The 19,001-nt window shown below is 38.9% G+C and overlaps 1 protein-coding gene across 4 annotated transcripts in view; it reads right to left on the bottom strand.

The window, feature by feature from the left end:
* Positions 1-19,001, bottom strand: part of LOC124358766 — a 97,182-nt gene that overhangs the window by 54,397 nt on the left and 23,784 nt on the right. For all 4 annotated transcript variants that reach the window (XM_046811066.1, XM_046811077.1, XM_046811071.1 and 1 more), the window contains exon 2: positions 13,744-13,926. In XM_046811066.1, the coding sequence (XP_046667022.1) occupies positions 13,744-13,926 (183 nt within the window). The remainder of the gene's footprint in view (positions 1-13,743; positions 13,927-19,001) is intronic.

Genomic DNA, 19,001 nt, shown 5'->3' with positions numbered 1-19,001 from the left:
ACCAAATACGTGATACCTGATAACAGATTTCGTAAGGGTGTAAAAATAATTAATTACGCCTATAATTATTAATTAACTCAGAAATTTCAATTTTGTATTCGTTCTTCAAGAGACATACATCAAATGCTCAAAAGGAATATTTTACTGCCATTAATTTTGGGAATAATGATGAGTTAAAAAGGAGAAAGCTTAAATTTTTTAATAGAAAACTGTGTTTTCTCCATACTTTTGGCTATTATAATAATCTACAATAACATACGATTCAAACGCTTTAAATGTGTATAACGGTAACGTTGTCGACCTCATATCATCATTTTCACGTCACCAAAAACTATACTGAAGGTGTTAAATCATTACACATAACTTTAAACATTTGTTAGAGTAATGTAAAAACAATTAGTCGATTTTCTCACGTTTAAAAGTTTGTAAATTTGAATTGAAGCGTGTAAAATCAAATATATAAAAAGGAAATCATTTTCCGCCTTAAATTACGGTATCTCTTAAAAATTCTGCAAGCATCTCTCTTTAAGAAATAAATTGTAAAATTCATACGCTAACAGAATAGTAATAAGGTAAACAACCGTTGCAATGGAGAGGCGGCGCAGTCCTACACAGACTGCTATAATTAACCTGTACGTTTGTAAACAAACCTGTCCAAGTTGAAGGTGACGGACGGCGGCCGCGAGTCGAGGTGAGTGTCAAGGAGAGTTAGGTGGTTTGGTTCATTGGCCGCACATTCCATCGGCAACATAACCGTGTGTTACAGCTGGATATCATATGGTACAACGCTACGGTACTGCCCACTGTACGAGTGGTAAACAAACCTGTCCAAGTTAAAGGTGACGGACGGCGGCCGCGAGTCGAGTGAGTGTCAAGGAGAGGTTAGGTGGTTTGGTTCATTGGCCGCACATTCCATCGGCAACACAACCGTGTGTTACAGCTGGATATCATATGGTACAACGCTACGATACTGCCCACTGTACGAGTGGTAAACAAACCTGTCCAAGTTGAAGGTGACGGACGGCGGCCGCGAGTCGAGGTGAGTGTCAAGGAGAGGTTAGGTGGTTTGGTTCATTGGCCGCACATTCCATCGGCAACACAACCGTGTGTTACAGCTGGATATCATATGGTACAACGCTACGGTACTGCCCACTGTACGAGTGGTAAACAAACCTGTCTACAAGTTGAAGGTGACGGACGGCGGCCGCGAGTCGAGGTGAGTGTCAAGGAGAGGTTAGGTGGTTTGGTTCATTGGCCACACATTCCATCGGCAACACAACCGTGTGTTACAGCTGGATATCATATGGTACAACGCTACGGTACTGCCCACTGTACGAGTGGTAAACAAACCTGTCCAAGTTGAAGGTGACGGACGGCGGCCGCGAGTCGAGGTGAGTGTCAAGGAGAGGTTAGGTGGTTTGGTTCATTGGCCGCACATTCCATCGGCAACACAACCGTGTGTTACAGCTGGATATCATATGGTACAACGCTACGGTACTGCCCACTGTACGAGTGGTAAACAAACCTGTCCAAGTTGAAGGTGACGGACGGCGGCCGCGAGTCGAGGTGAGTGTCAAGGAGAGGTTAGGTGGTTTGGTTCATTGGCCGCACATTCCATCGGCAACACAACCGTGTGTTACAGCTGGATATCATATGGTACAACGCTACGGTACTGCACACTGTACGAGTGGTAAACAAACCTGTCCAAGTTAAAGGTGACGGACGGCGGCCGCGAGTCGAGTGAGTGTCAAGGAGAGGTTAGGTGGTTTGGTTCATTGGCCGCACATTCCATCGGCAACACAACCGTGTGTTACAGCTGGATATCATATGGTACAACGCTACGATACTGCCCACTGTACGAGTGGTAAACAAACCTGTCCAAGTTGAAGGTGACGGACGGCGGCCGCGAGTCGAGGTGAGTGTCAAGGAGAGGTTAGGTGGTTTGGTTCATTGGCCGCACATTCCATCGGCAACACAACCGTGTGTTACAGCTGGATATCATATGGTACAACGCTACGGTACTGCCCACTGTACGAGTGGTAAACAAACCTGTCCAAGTTGAAGGTGACGGACGGCGGCCGCGAGTCAAAGTGAGTGTCAAGGAGAGGTTAGGTGGTTTGGTTCATTGGCCGCACATTCCATCGGCAACACAACCGTGTGTTACAGCTGAATATCATATGGTACAACGCTACGGTACTGCCCACTGTACGAGTGGTAAACAAACCTGTCCAAGTTGAAAGGTGACGGACGGCGGCCGCGAGTCAAAGTGAGTGTCAAGGAGAGGTTAGGTGGTTTGGTTCATTGGCCGCACATTCCATCGGCAACACAACCGTGTGTTACAGCTGGATATCATATGGTACAACGCTACGGTACTGCACACTGTACGAGTGGTAAACAAACCTGTCCAAGTTGAAGATGACGGACGGACAAGGTCAACTAATTTACCTTTAGTCGTGTTTATGAAAAAGCTTTTGACTGTAGAAATAAAAATCAAGAGATGTTGCTTAAACTTGTTCAATGCTTTCGATTCAGTCCATAAAAGCAACACAATATACAATACTACAGTAATAGAGAATTACGCAAAGGATTTTAAGTAAATAAGTTGTAATAGTATTTTATACAAATTTCATACAACGGTTCTCCAATTTGTTTGATGTCATCGTAGTTAGCCAAAAGGCCAATGTACAAATAATTGCTTACTCTCAGCCAAGTGCCATAGAGTGAACAGTCCCATATTAGAACTCGATGTTGCTTAAGATTCCAAAGAAGATCAACTAATTTATTAGGACGTTCCTATGGCAGATTCCTTTACAGTTTTGGTATTATCTTCTACAGGAAAAAGCTATAATCATTGAGACATTCCTCCGCGTATGAGGGGCAGTAAAACTATTCGCGCGGAGAGCTGTAGGTACGCAGCTACAGATATGGGCAGGCGTAATGGCAGGACGGGCGATCAACTACACGTTTGGATGTACAGGTAGGCACTTATTCTACGCTGTAGTAATTTATTGGGTCTTTGCAGGTCCGCCCTACTCTTCTGTGGGCAACCTACATAAAACTGGATTCGGAAATATAAAAACGCAAATATTTCAATTAAAATTTCGTTTTTGTTATTGTTGTTTTATTATTTTACCACTACTTGAATACACAGTTCACAATTCGAAAGTATCCACCTTCTAAATTAAATAGAATTTGTACCTAAAATCACAAGGATCAAAATCTGATCACACAACACTATTGATGAATATAATACTAATGCAATAAATGTTTATTATAATTTTTTAAGAATGGAAAATTATTGATTGGACGATTTTAGGAACGCATGATTTTTACCTGATTTTTAGATTAAAAAAGTATTTCAGAAATATTTGTTTCACATACTCATACTAATTATATCAGTTTAACACCTGCATTGCTGTCCTGTGCTGAGTAAGACCTAATAGACGTCTAAGTCTCTGCTCTCTAAGGCGCCAACAACAGTCAACGTGTTCGGAAGCTATAAATAGAAGTTTTTTGACAGTTGACTTAAGAACGAATTTAACAGTATGAGTCAAGAGAGGTTCTTGGTTTTATGGATCTTTAATTTGGTTAGTTTCAAAGTTAGTAATTGAAACAACTGTCCGTAGTTAGGCGACATCCAGACCAAGCCTGTCAAGATACTTAGAAAAGATACGAGAACACACCAAATGACGTCCACAATCACAGAAAAGTCTACTGGGAAACAACTGTCCGTAGTTAAGCGATAGCCAAACCAGGCCTGTCAAGATAATTACAAGAGATACGAGAACACACCAAATGACGTCCAAGATCACAGAAGTCTACTGGGAAACAACTGCCCATAGTTAGACGATAGCCAAGCCTAGTCTTGTCAAAATAATTAGAATAGATACGAGAACACATCAAATGACGTCCAAGATCACAGAAGTCTACTGGGAAACAACTGCCCATAGTTAGACGATAGCCAAGCCTAGTCTTGTCAAAATAATTAGAATAGATACGAGAACACATCAAATGACGTCCAAGATCACAGAAGTCTACTGGGAAACAACTGCCCATAGTTAGACGATAGCCAAGCCTAGTCTTGTCAAAATAATTAGAAGAGAGATACGAGAACATCAAATAACGTCCAAGATCACAGAAGTCTACTGGGAAACAACTGCCCATAGTTAGACGATAGCCAAGCCTAGTCTTGTCAAAATAATTAGAAGAGATACGAGAACACATCAAATGACGTCCAAGATCACAGAAGTCTATTGGGAAACAACTGCCCATAGTTAGACGATAGCCAAGCCTAGCCTGTCAAGATAATTAGAAGAGATACGAGAAGACATCAAATGACGTCCAAGATCACAGAAGTCTACTGGGAAACAACTGCCCATAGTTAGACGATAGCCAAGCCTAGTCTTGTCAAAATAATTAGAATAGATACGAGAACACATCAAATGACGTCCAAGATCACAGAAGTCTACTGGGAAACAACTGCCCATAGTTAGACGATAGCCAAGCCTAGTCTTGTCAAAATAATTAGAATAGATACGAGAACACATCAAATGACGTCCAAGATCACAGAAGTCTACTGGGAAACAACTGCCCATAGTTGCATTAGCAAAGTCTGTTTACTGATATAATTTAGCAACCTCAGTGAGGTGACTACTAATAGGTGTGGATTGTCTCTGGTCATGACGATAGCGCTAGAAACAATAGTTGATCAAGCCTAATCACGGTGTACACAGATCAGAAGAAGCGGCGGGCCGTGCAGTACACAGCCCGGGATGACATGACCGAGCACCCATTACACGGCTGGCGCGGCTCGTTCAGATAGAACCCAACCGTTTCCCGATAATTAGGTTCGTTTTTGCACGGTCAGGTTTACATCAGACTAGACCCTGCTAACTAGGTTTTTAGTGTGTACACAGCAAGGTGCGTGATTTGCACATCCTGCGGGGCGTTTTTCTGGCCAAAATTCTTATCCACTTGAAGTCTCCATCCATTGTGTTGGTTGCTCAATCAAAAATATTCTAATCAAATTATCCCGCTACCTATCTGGAAGTTACTTTAGTTTATACCCTCAGGTTATGTGTGTCTTGGCTCTATTACCATTGGTGGCGTTTACGATTATATTTCAGCCATATTCCGGTATATGAGGGATAATTTACTATGAGAATAAAACTACTCTAACAGAATTAGGCAAGTTCGCTGTGCTAGGAAGGGATCGCGCTTTTAATAAAAACGTTTATTTGTTCTAGATGGCTAATTTTGGAATGGATCCTAGGTCCAAATGAGAAAACTGTGAAACAAATTTTGAGACTAATAACTGGCTTGAGCGTTAGCGAAGCCTACCAATCGAGGGCCTGTCTGTCCACAAGATATTTCGAAAACATGAAGCTTTATTTCTATTATTTCTATATAATCGACATCGAAATAGATGATAGTGCATGGTCACTTTATTGGGTTTTGAGCAAACGCTTTTATATTGGTATTATGGCAAAAATTATGGCAACGAGAACATTGCAGATTTATTGTGTGAACTATGTATGAAAAACTATTATAACATATTTACTAAAATTCTTTCATTGTATATAACTATAGTATTGTATTCCGCGTTGCTCTTGCGAACTGAATCAAAAGCGTTGAACAAATTTAAGAAACATCTCTCGATTTGGCTTCCATTGTTAAAACCTTGAATAGTCTTTTTCATAAACGTGAAGAGGTAATTTAGTTGATTTATTTATCTTAACCAAAATTCAAAATATTTAAATACTTTTCAAAAATGTATCAGTTGAAGATCTACTAAATTTTCCAATGATTGTAAAAACTTTGAAGTTATGGTTATAGGTTTCCAATTTGTTTTACATTTTGAAAGTTTTTTTTAATAGGAATATTTTTAAATTTTGTGTGCAATATATTTTATAATCTTTAAAACTACTTCTCAGGTTAGTTACTTCACTACATTCGGATGCACGGTTCGTCTCCAATTCGTAAAATTCTGGGAAATGTTTGACATTGGTAATATTCCCACCCAATTCAGGAATGTTGTTATGATCACCAGTGATCCAGCCTATCAGACAATTTTGAGCGCAGGAATCATAAAGTAACAAGATAACACTTTGTGATGTTCGCAATCGTTCATTGAACGTTGTTCTCTTATTAATAACTGAACGTTTAGTGACCGGTAGCATAAGAGAAAGAATTGTAATTTGAAGGTAGACTGAAGTCAGCCGACTGGTGTCAGTTGAATAATTGATCGGAGAAAAGTCGCTCTCGGAAAAACAGAGAGATAGGAGTCAACCGATTAATAAACCGAGCGGCCCAAGTGATCCTGCGATAGTGAGCGTTTAATCCGATAAAAAGGGGAGGAAATATAAAAAGAGTGAAAGAAGGACGTCGGCAAGGACCTGACAAGTCGAGGCAAGGCCAAACACCTGTCGAGGATCAACGGCCGCGAGAAAGTGCCTGTTAGTAGGTCGTCCTAACCTCCAAACCCCATTGCTAACCCTTGACTCAGACCTTGGGTTGGGGTCCGCCCCTATCGGCGAGTTTCACTTGGGACTGATGTACTTCCCAATGTACGCCCTATGGTTCAGCGCCCTATTGGGAGTGGGAGTTCTACACACCTTTCCGAACTGTTACTGTACTTCGCGCTCTACTGAGCAGCAGTCTTCCCACGGTCACAATACAGAAATATAGAAAGTATCTGAGGTTATTTCTTTTAGATTAGCGATCTACTTAAGTTAAGGACAATTTAAGAAGTTTACTTTCTGATTACAGTGACTTCGAATATGGAACAAAAAGGACATTTTTTGTGTTTTGTACATAACACTGAAAGCAATCGATTAATCATTAAAAGTTTTGTATTTTGGATGATTTTCAACACTTTCTTATCATCTTTAAATTTTAGTTTGGAGGAAAAAGTCGGTACTGACTTATACACCAAGGTGACCTTGGATAAGCACATTTATTAATAGTACAATTTTAACAGGAGCTTAGTAGTCAAGTTGAATAAGTTTTTACCTAAAATAAGTTTTGAATAAGTCTACAAAACCCAGTTTATAGACACCTTGATAGAGACTTTTATGAAATCTGTAATCAGATTGAAGTAACTAGGAATTAGTTTTTTGTTACATATGCCATGTGGAATGTATTTGAATCGTCCACATTGAATAAAAAACTGCAGAATGTAATAAAATATTCGTTTATACCGCACATTAGAAGAAATCGCGTTCTTACCAAATCGTGTGGAACATTTCTTGGTCACCTCTCTCATTTGTAAAATTATAAGAGACATTACATTTTGTTGAACTATGGAAAATACCTTACTTTAATTTTCAAATCAAAAAGACTACAAAAGTCTATCCCCGAGGGAAGTTTAAATATTGCTACAAGCCTTCAGTAGTTGTCAGCGGTAAAATTGAATGTGTACACCAGTGCGGCCCAGGCCGGACATTGCTGTTGAGAGGACGTGCCGGTGGACAGAGCGTCGCTTACCGTTATGTCGAGTACGCTGCTCAATTTGTCAGGTGCTAACCAAACTCGACACTAGGTCTACAATTAGATTCTACCTTCACTCCATATAGTTTTCCACTTAGAGACTGTCCCGTTGGTTTCTTTTCCATTTGATACGCACTCTTGCGCTTGCAAGGTATACCAGAGACCCTAATTAATGAAGTGAATGTCAAGAGTAAAGGAGATTTATGTAGTTTGGTTATAAGTCCAGCTATCCAAATTTGGTTGTTCTCATTTTGGTCCTAAAATATAGCTTAAAACTCAAAACAATTTGGGGTCTTCGAAAGACTTGAATGTGAGTAAGTTAACCCCTTTTATTGCCTTATATATTTTTCTTGACATCAACAAAAATTATTAACATTTCTGTTATTATAGCATGGCGTAGTGATAAATAAAATATTCTGTTATTATAGAAAAAACCGACAAATAGATATCTAAAAACGATCATTGTAGCATAGGATTTTAATACATTATAATAAACTGTTGTTAAAATGCAGAGCTCGGAAAAAGAACAATGGAATGAGCTGAAATACCAGATTGCTGAGTTCCAAGCATTGATACTTGTGATATTCGAGTAAAGACATCGCAGACAAGAACATAAAAATAACAAAAATGTCTATGAATACTTTTAAAACCACTGTTCTGTGTTTAAAGAACATGGATTCCTTTACAATCCCAAATAACGTGCGACATGCATGTCTTTTATGGCACAGACTACATGTTCCGCAAACAATTTCAACTATCACGTTTTACACAAACAAGTAGCCATCATAGTTTTGCAGTTGAGAAGTATTCGGTTGATTTCTGCACAACTTTCAGAAGAATCTATAGGCGATTGAAGAACAGGATGGCCCTAAGAGCTCGAGAAGCATCCTAATATCAGTTTAGCTGGGATCTGGGAGCTCATAGCAAGTGTCATCTTAGCAATGGAAAGTGGAAGATACCTTAAACTTAATCCTTGAGTAACACCAAACTATAGCAACATCATTCACCACCAAACGTTATTTTGGATATTGCTCATTCAAACTTTAAAGTTCCAGCATATAAGCCCCGTGGGAATCGGAAGGAAGAAAGTGTACAATCAGTAACTCCGCTTGAGCAACGTGATAAACACAGGAGTGTAGGAGCTAAGCTCAGAACATACGGGTTTCCTGATAAATTCGAGAGTACCATCAATGCCATTGAAATGCATCGTTCGTTAGAGGAAAACTGTTTTATGACTCTTAGGTCCGTTTCCCGCTCAAATAAGTAAACAATTTCGAATTTCAAACGTAACTTGTCATTGTACATTGATGAAAATACACACTCAAATATTAAACAAAATAATGGTTTTGATGTTTCATAGACGTAAAAGTTTTGTCTGAAATCAATGTACAACAAAATAAATACTCTGAAGTATAAAGGAAGGAGTAGAAAAGATGGCTGTTACCTACTTGGATCGTCCTTTTTGATAACTGGTGTTACTTAAGCAGTTTTCAAAAATGTATAAATAATATGTATGCGACAATATGTCTAAAGCATTTTTTGACTAGCCAGAGTGAAGTCTTAACGAACATTTGTGGTGATTAAGTGTTTTACTTAGATATTACTATAAGCTTTAGCGGATTTTTCTGTAAATGATTTTTTTATAAAAAAAAGAAATTTAAAGTTATCTTTATTAGCCCATACAAACGTGAATGGTGGAATTTAATTCACAGGAAAACACACCTTTGATGTGTAGGAATTCATATCCGGACAACGAACTTGGAATCTAAATGGAAAGAGATGTGCGAAAGAGATGTATATATACCAGAGATGTAGGATCTAGATACCAGAGATGTAGCATATAGATACTAGAGATGTAGGATCTAGATACCACAGATGTAGGATCTAGTTACCAGAATGTAGGATCTGCGCTGGATCGATTGCTTCGTGGTTTGTATGAACCTTGAAAGCGCCAATACGTTTTTCCTATCTTCTATCGATCTTTTGCGTTTAAGATATCGATTTTCTCCTGTTTATAGTAAATCTTCCCAATCTGTGCTCTGTTAGTTTGTATTTAAGTTGTACATATAAGTTGAAGCACCAGAATAGTAGAAGTGTGCAGGGGCTGAAGACACCCAGGCATGTCGGCAGGCCCGCACCCCCGCCGCGGGAACTGGGTCACGTATGGGCGGGTAACGGGCACCTGCCGTCGGCTAACGGTCGGAACTGGCAAGGTCATCACATAACCTTCATTGAATCGGCAGAAGACTGGACACGGGCATAGCTCTCCCCACCAGCGCCATCGCTACGCATCGCCTTGGTGCTGGCTCCACCAGTTGCTGTTAATTGTTAATACTCCACCATTCTGATAATCACTTCGATACGTGCTTTTCTGATAATATAGATGACCGAAACCTAGTCGGTCATGTCACAATACCTATTTCGATGACCTTTTATTAGAAAGACTCTTTCTGAATCTTCTGCAACTGTTTGAAGTATTTGACCAAGTAATTTTGATTTAGTAAAAATAAATCCCCAAACCAGTAAAATCAGAAATATTTTGGAAGAAAGAAAACATATGCATATAATATTTGAAGATCTTTCAATGTTTTGACTGCGTTTTACATGACACAATGTTGCGCCAGTTAAGAGACGTGGCATTCAAGGCCTGCCTCCCTCATGGATCACGTCTTACTAGTATGCCAGAAACATAGATACATAAGAGATCTATTCTAGATCCGGAGCATTTTCTTCTTTACATAAATAGATTGAAGTCTTAGATCCAGAATAGAGAAGTGGTTCAATAATATTATGATATAACTCTCAGCATTAAATTTGCCTCAAAAGAGGGCTTGGAATTAAAGTCAATCATTGCAATCAATTCTTCAATACAACTCCTTGCTGGGACAAATTTAAAATAACAAATTCTAAGTATAATGTCGTTTAATCCTTTCTTTCTTGGACACGAAGAAAATCGAAGTTCTCCTGCAGTTATGAAAATTCCTATCCATACATGATTTATAGGATTATAATTTTGGGGTGCTACGCCAAAATGCAACCTTGAGAAAGTATGCATTTAGACTCCAGAAAGTAGCTGCATGAACATTTCAACACTGAAGTCAAACGAGTCGTGTAAAATCAACTTTAGTGAGGGTTCGTGAATTGGTCCTGTAAATATTTAAAGTGATCATGTATTGTAAAGCGGAGTGTTATTTGATCCAAGGTAGGGGTATTCACCACTTAGGGTGTGAAATTTCATAACACAGCAACAAAGATCAATTGCTCAGGAGCGTGTTCCCTCACAGCTTGGCGTCACACTAATAGATGGTCTACCAGAGAGCACGAATAATCTCACAAAATCAGATTACAGCCACCATGAGGGAGGAACGCAGACTTTATCTAAACCATGCGGCCTTGTAAAAAGGTGAGGCTTGCTCTGTAGAAGCCTTCATAGTTCAAAGCTGGCAAGCATGTTGAGCCTGGTATAGCAACCCCGAGGGAGGAACACAGGCTTTATCTCAACCATGCAACCTTGTAAGAAGGGGGGGGGCTTGCTCTGTTGAACCCTGCATACGTCAAAGCTGGCAAGCGCGTTGAACCTGGTACAGCCATCATGGGGGAGGAACGACATCTGGGAAGTAACATCTCGACATTTACGGCTAGTGAAGAGCGGCTCTTGGACATCCATATGGTTGTACATACCTATCATTTCCTGTACCCAATGTAGGTACTACTGTAGATGTAAACCGACCAGTAGCCTCCAGGTATTAAAGCGTTGCACCGTGTAGACAGAGACGACACTCTGTGTGGCCAGTAAGAGTAACTATGAGCCATCATATCATAACAGTGGGTTACCAGCGGTGCGTGGAGAGCCCGTTACCCGCCTGCGCTCCACATACCTTCTGGCCTGAGCCGAGCTCAGCTTCTTCATCTTACGTCTTACCGCGAGTGTCTTCGGCTTGTTCTGTTGTGATAAGTGTAACGCAATACTCATCAAAGTTTACTCCTGCACTAGATGTATCTATCTTGTAAGCGTGTAAATATAGTAAAATATAGCATGTCAAAGATAGTATGGCACGAAGCTGGTGCGATTTGGCTGAGGACCTTGCAATTACTACCTCCCGTTTGGTACAGAGTATTGTACTAAGATCAATTGAATACAATTATCCAGTTTTGGTACCTGACTGCTATAAGATAACTAATGTACTATTATGGTCATCCTATCAGGAGACAACTTCTTTATTAGGAAATTTATTTAATGAAGCTGGTATATTAAAAAAATGTTTATGTAATCAACATTAGTTTGCGTTTTACAAATAATATACTGGAAAATATTCACCCCATGCCATAAACAGATTATAATGAACTATTTATAAATTGCAGTACTAACTTTATAAATTAATATATTAACTTGTACAGATTCTTCATTGATTCAAGTTTTTTGATATCGCAGTCCTCTCTACGTTCAGCATTAAAGTATCTCCTCTCATAAACACTGCTGTAAAGTAGTAGCAACAATGGTAAAAAGAACAATTTACAAACTTTAGTTTTAAATGTAGCAATCCGAAATCGAAAGTAACATGTCAAAACAATAACATGCGGGGTATGGTACGACTATGAATAAATACGTTACTAAATAAACACATGGAGGAATCTGGTACTCCATCTCATGTTCTCTATCCATTATGTATTAGGCAGCTGAGGTATGCAGAACCCGGGAGAATATTAATTGTTACGTACAAACAGGAAAACCAACGTACAAACTCTTAAAATGCTAGCCACAAAGTTCTCTTATGTAGCACGACAGGTGTTCACGTACATGACCTAAGTGTGTGTAATGCCCCCACAGTGAGGAAGGTAGTCCAGACATGTACGCTGTTGTTGGATAAGACTGCACCGCTGGCCCTCGGCCCTGCCGTGGGTGAAAGGTCCTCCCCCAAATGCATTACTGAGCTCTGCATGCTGATTATCACGCTTTCTGCGACAAGACGCTTGCAGAATTGATAATAACGCTATCTCACGGCATTTACCGCAATTAGGCTACTTTTCGTTTTGTGGAGAACAGGTATTATAGTTCCCAACCTTCCTTGGCATCAACCAAGGTTTCCACTGAAACACGCCCTCACTGACAGTTTTGTGAGAGATGCAAAATTCAGCTAGTGGAAAAAAATAAATGTATAAAATATTAAAACTTGAATCAACTTACAATATATTTGCACTTTACGTGGTATTACGACTACGTCGTGGGAAATGTATGGTAAATTTAGAAGTTTTTCGGTGCCCCTATGATCAGTCAAACAATTTATCATAACTCATTTCAGTGCTTTTGGAAAATAAATGGTAGTTCCATTTTATGAGAAATTTATGAGAATCGGTGGCGTTAGTGTAAAACAACACCGTGCTTTGTCGTTAAATCTATTTTTGGCAATGGATGACGAAAATATATAGAGATTTTTCACTTAAAAATATAATTTCTTACCATATGAAATTGTTTTTATTGTACTGTCAATAACATTAGCATTTATTAACAGAACGTAAATTTTCTGTTGAAATTATATAAAATTTAAAGAATTTGTACCCCATATTTTCCACAACAATTGGTATTTTAATGTCGCAAACTAAACATTCAAACATTCCAAAGGCAATGAATCGAGACTTGTGAGTTCCTCTACGTATTGACCAATTCAGGAGGAGAGAATCGGTATTCGCGTGAGAAACGCACGAAGTTACAGAGCGCAAATCTTTTAAACTCAGGACGTGATAGTGAGAAATCCAGAATCCCGAGTCATGGCGTGAACAAAGCAAAATAGTTCGTGAGGTCCCGTTCTCATGCCCGGGTGAAGATGGAAGTCTACCACAAATCGTACTGGAGAGGTTCACTAAATATACGGGGATGCCCTCTGGTGTCCACTAGCCATCAACACCACATACCCATATCTTTTTATATTCTCTTCTCTCTAAAATAGAATATTTTTAGGGTAGTCCTCTACCCTCCTACTTACCACAGAAGAGAGTGCCCTCTGGTGTCCTCTGACCTTCAACACCGCAGACCCATATCTTTCTACATTCTCTTCTGTCCAAAATGATAGTCCTCTATCCTTCTACTTACCACAGAAGAAAATTCCCTCTGGTGTCCTCTGGCTGTCAACACCACATACCCAACATGTTCCTATATCTTCTCTTCTCTCCAAAATGATAGTCCTCTAACCTCCTACTTACAACAGAAGGGGATGCCCTCTGATGTCTAAAATTATAATCCTCTGCCCTAGTACTTACCACAGAAGGGGATGCCCTCTGGTGTCCACTGGCCGTCAGCACCGCATACTCTGCGAGCTGGTCCCAGGAGCTCGAAGCCTCGCTCGCACGCGTAGGTCGCTACCGTACCCACGGCGAGGGAAGTGTTGGAGAAGAACACGGACGAGTGAGCTGGCGCGCCCGGGAATCGGCAGTTGCTCACCCCTGTAACATCAGTTCTGTATGTAGTCAAGCAACATAGTCAGTTATAATGTTAGTTAACTATATATAACTCAGAAGTATTGTAAACTAAATCTTGCGTGTAGAGATGGCAGGAAACATATTCACTAGTAGATTGCGGGTCAGAAAGTATTAAGTCTGCATAAAGCAGTTTCGCTGTTATGTAACGTGTTTTGACTTATATGGTTGAAAATCATTCCAACATCAGCCAAGTATATTGTAATTCAACGCAAGATTGGAGCGCAAAAACTAATAAAACAATATTTAAGAGAACTATTACAATTTTGTTTAGCGGGAATACTTACGGAACCTACAAAAGGGCAAATCTGTGTGTGATGAACCTTGTCAAACCGAATATAAACCGTGTCATGGATATGGGGACGGTCAGACAAGATGGTAGGAAGAGGGTAAGCTCAGACACGTTTTTCAAGGTAAGCTTTTTGGCAATTTTCACGTTCTTATCTGGATTTGGGATAATTTGTGGTAGATTTCTCTACAGATTGCAACTCAGCAATCTGTTGGGTGTCGAATTTCAGCGTACTGTTTGTGTTAAGACCATGCGGAGTTTTGGCTTCTGTTGTTTTGACGGTAAGTTTATAACATAGGAAGACAGATGTATATTTAATCTCATGAGAAATCTTTAAGTTGGAGGATAAGTTTTAAGTTAATTTGTTGACGTTTAAAGGCATTATTTGTTGAGATTGTTTTAAAAAGCATAGGTAATTTTTTCTTGAGAAATTATTGTTAAGACATGTTTGATTTTCATTCATAATTTATGAAGCGATACTTTCATATTTAGGCTTAATTTTGATTATTTTAGTTTAGTACGTTACAGTTAACTTTAAAATGAGAAAAATCTGTTATGAACTTTTTTATGTATACCAATTTTTGGTGATCAATATAAAGCTTCAAATTGAACAATAAGTTTAGTTTGTTATTGAAGGAACAGATCACTTATTAATATTAATTTAAATTAAATTAAATTTGTGAAGTCAATAATTTTATACATAAGATTGTATCATAAGAAATAATAATATACCTTGGATTGTTGTGATTGTCATGAGAAAAGGTTCTGTTGAACAAGATTATTTGTGAACTGTACTGTAAAACAACATGTATTACGTAATCTTGCATCAGAATATTGAAGTGATTTTTATCTCTGATTACATGTTTAATGATTAATATCTACAAATTGACGTATGACTAACTGCCTTATTTAATCGTACGAGTTTTAATCACAGCCTCGTTTTCACGTTTGGCCAGGTGGCCGCCAGAAAAGAAAGCAATGAAAGTGATCCAAATTGATCGGCAGTTCCGCATGATCAAGCGTTTGTTGTGGGATGTCCTCTCGTCTCTCTGACCACCACATGAAAGTTTAATTCTAACACTCTCTCTTTAGATAATACCAGTTTTTATTGTGACTAAGCAATTAGTTCGGGAAGCCGAGGGATCGATTTTAAGTGAGCGGCATCCTTCAATTAGGTCCTGTCTAGCGAGTTACAATTAATAGTAAATTAGCGACAACAACACAAAGTATAGCTGATCTTCGACATCCACGAATCATGTGACATCAGCTAGGCCATCCAGAATCTTCTCCAGTCCAATGTATTCGACCATAAGCGGGCTCTGACGAATCTCTCTCCGTGTGTATTGCATTTCTTCCACCACATTTCCCATTCACATATGTCTCTCGGACGATTTGCCGAGCGAGGTAACCGATCCTGCACGGTCTCGACACCGAGATGGCCCACATGGCGGAAGTAGGATGGAGAGCTATTGTGGGGAAGGTCAACATCAGGGAGTGGGTGGAGTGGGAATGGAAGGTAAATGTAGGATGTGGGATCCAGATATGAAATCTGTATTTGAAAGGAGAACTATTGAGTTATGGGAAGGTCAAATTGATTCCGCCCCCAATGTGCAATTCTTCACCATTAATTCGAAATGGCTAATAAATTTTTACTACATCATTGTTAGGACTGAGTTTCAACTATACTAATAAATGTAACATATTTGTAAAACCAGATACAGAGTTATAAGACTAAACATGCAATAGAATTCGACAAAACAAAAGTACTTGTGAAAATTCCCTACTATTTATTATCCAAGAATGAACCGTTAGAATCAATCAAGTACGAAAATAATTTCAATGAAGGAAATAGCATGAATTTGTCCAAAACCAACCTTGTGATACAAAACCCATGTTGATCATACGTGTGGGTGGTTGGTTAAGCTTCAGCCAATCACGAGAAAGCTCCGCCCCTTCAACTAGCCTATACAGACGACTGCTTATTACTGGCAGTTTCTGTTTAAAATTTGTTGATTGAAGATGGCTCTCAACAGCGAGTCCGAAATATTTCAAGAAAATAATTTTGTGAGCAATGTTTCGAACCTGAACACTTTGAAGTTACTTCTAAATAGTAATACCTTTGCCACTTGGATACTGCTAGTATTACAAGGCCAAACCATAATTGAACTAAATGATTTGACGCTATATTCAAATTTCTACTTTGATTACAGTAATAATTTAGGTTTATTTCAGTACGGCGAGTGATGATCCAGAAGGTCCAGAACGGCTGGCGTAATCATCATCCGATGAGTTTCAAAAATCTTAGTAATAAGCAAACCAACGCTGCCACACTGCCGTGTCAGCTCGTGGGGAAAGGCGAGTGGTTTCGCCTTTGACCTGTTAGAAACAGGCTGTGGCGTATATCATTCAATTATGATTGTTCGATGGTTTTTTGTGGCCGCTTATTATACTGCAGGCGACTATTGACCTAACCTAGTTAAAATTCTAACTGGGCGACTCAGACAATGGATCTAACCTTAGGTAACTTCTTCGGTCTAGTTAGTTTGGATAGATCAATAGAATGTGTAAATAGTTACACGATCCAAGACTCTCGTGACCGACAGCGACTTGGGGTAGGTCGAGGACAAGGATGGCCTATTCGGCAAAACACCGTAGTAGTAAGAGATTCCAGAGAGCAACTGGTACATACATAAGTAAACATTGCAACAATTACACGTCAATCTCGTGGTCACTGTGCCTTGACAACACAAGAGCAAAAAATAGTGAAACTGCCATCACATCGGTGTCACTTTGGTACCCCATCTAGTGACTATGATTACTGTCGTCCGAATCAAACTATACATTGTTGTATAACCTGTGATTTTTTCATCAGTTGTATCATATACTCAATTCTCTATTAAAATTATATTTCTAAATTTCAAAGACATTTTGCTGTTGAAAAACCTGTATACATTCATTGAATGAAGATTTTTGTTTTATTTATAACAGTTTTCATCAAAATGTTTCACGCTTATAACAAAAAGAATATTTAAAAACTCGGTTTTTACCAATATTACTTTAGGGCCTGGTGTTTAAAAATATAAATACGTTCCAAAACCAATGCTGTGTTCTTATTTCGGGAAATGTTTGTTTAATCCTACATCTCCCGAGGTTAATTACTGTTTCAATGTACCATTTTTATTGTAATAAAATTATTTTGTGTCTCTATGTGATTAAAGTAGGCATATAAGATATTATATTAATAAAAATTTTATTACATTACTGAAATTATGTCAGTACTCTTAGAGAGAAATTGAATAAACTAACTTTTTGTCAAAATACTTGGGGTCTTATAGCAATTTTTTTATAAGCTAAGTGTCGCAAAATTCTCCTAACACATAATTTGAGCTAAAAACGTATTGTTTTGTATTTTGTTCTCTAAATGGTAAGATTAAAATAATTAAATTTCTAAAAAAAACACCTGAGTTTATTATTTTATTAAACTACGTAGTCATTTAAAAACAAAAGAAACAAAGCATAAATGCTTTAAGCCCAACTGTGGAAAATTTCAAACTTTTTCAATGTAGAACGTACCTATTTATCTGCCATAACGCCCATAATGAGCTTTATTGTATCAAATTATCATTAAAATGTACTAATGATGTACTAATGTTGACATTGTAGTTGTTTTGATAATCATAACTTTTGATAATTATTTAACGCCTTTTATTTAAAACAATCTTCAAGAAAACCATCTGGTAGAAGTCAACGAAGTAAGCTATACATGCTAAAATATTTGATCCTTTAACAAATTCCCATTTAGTTATGTACTAAGAATATCTAAGAAAACGACAAAAGTTTGCGGATGTATTCTATAAACATGGTCTAAATACGAGTAGTGAAGAGTTACGAGTATAATCGCTCGTACAACGATGTAAAATTATAGAAGCTAAGGAATCGTGTCGTTGGCCAGGACACTATAAAGCCAATCGCCAAGTCGTCAATAGGTGTTTGTATTAAAGATTGACTTTCTAGTGAAGCTTTCAAAACCATTGTCCTCAAGCCTGAAAGTGGATATTAATTCGGACACTGACTCACTCCCTGGATGAAAGCCTCGATATATATTCAAGGAGCAAACGAGCGCCACCTCCTCGCCATATTGGGCACGTGCCTCGATCCACGAGGAGGAAAAGCTGGCTTTGGCACACGTATATGAATTACAATACAGTGCTGAGAAAGCAGCCAAGTCCTGTGTTTCCAGCCAATCGGTGAGGGAGAGCCACGGAGGATTATTGTCTTTACGTAGGAAACACTAATCGGCACTCATAAACGTTTCCTCGGCGACATTTAAACGCTGCGCTGCCCCGGCCAGAGAGCGTGGCGACCGCGACTTCGATACGTCACGGCCGGCCTGAGTGGCTGACCGTTTGCGGTGCAATCACCCGCCTAACAGTTCTTGGGAAGAAGTGAATGTTCGGCGTCCACTTGGAATCCTGTATACTTCCTGTTGTCCGGAACAAAAGCAAAATGTCCACTTCAAATTTCAGATTATTCCTGGGAGTGTTCAGTTCGAGATGGCGTTCCACAAGGTTCAGTACTGGGCCCGAACATTTTATTCATTGTTATTACTATGGTGTACAAATATTATACTCGAGATTTAGAACACGATGACTCTTAAAATAGGCTACTTAACGATCCATATATAACAAACGTGTTATTGGGCTTCAACTTCAACAGTAAACTCGTTATTACATTCATGACAGTAATATAAAGT

This window comes from Homalodisca vitripennis, chromosome 1, assembly GCF_021130785.1.
Source record: "Homalodisca vitripennis isolate AUS2020 chromosome 1, UT_GWSS_2.1, whole genome shotgun sequence".
Classification (NCBI taxonomy): Eukaryota; Metazoa; Arthropoda; class Insecta; order Hemiptera; family Cicadellidae; genus Homalodisca; species Homalodisca vitripennis.
Note: the sequence above shows the minus strand (reverse complement) of the source record. Positions and strands in the feature narration are given on the sequence as shown.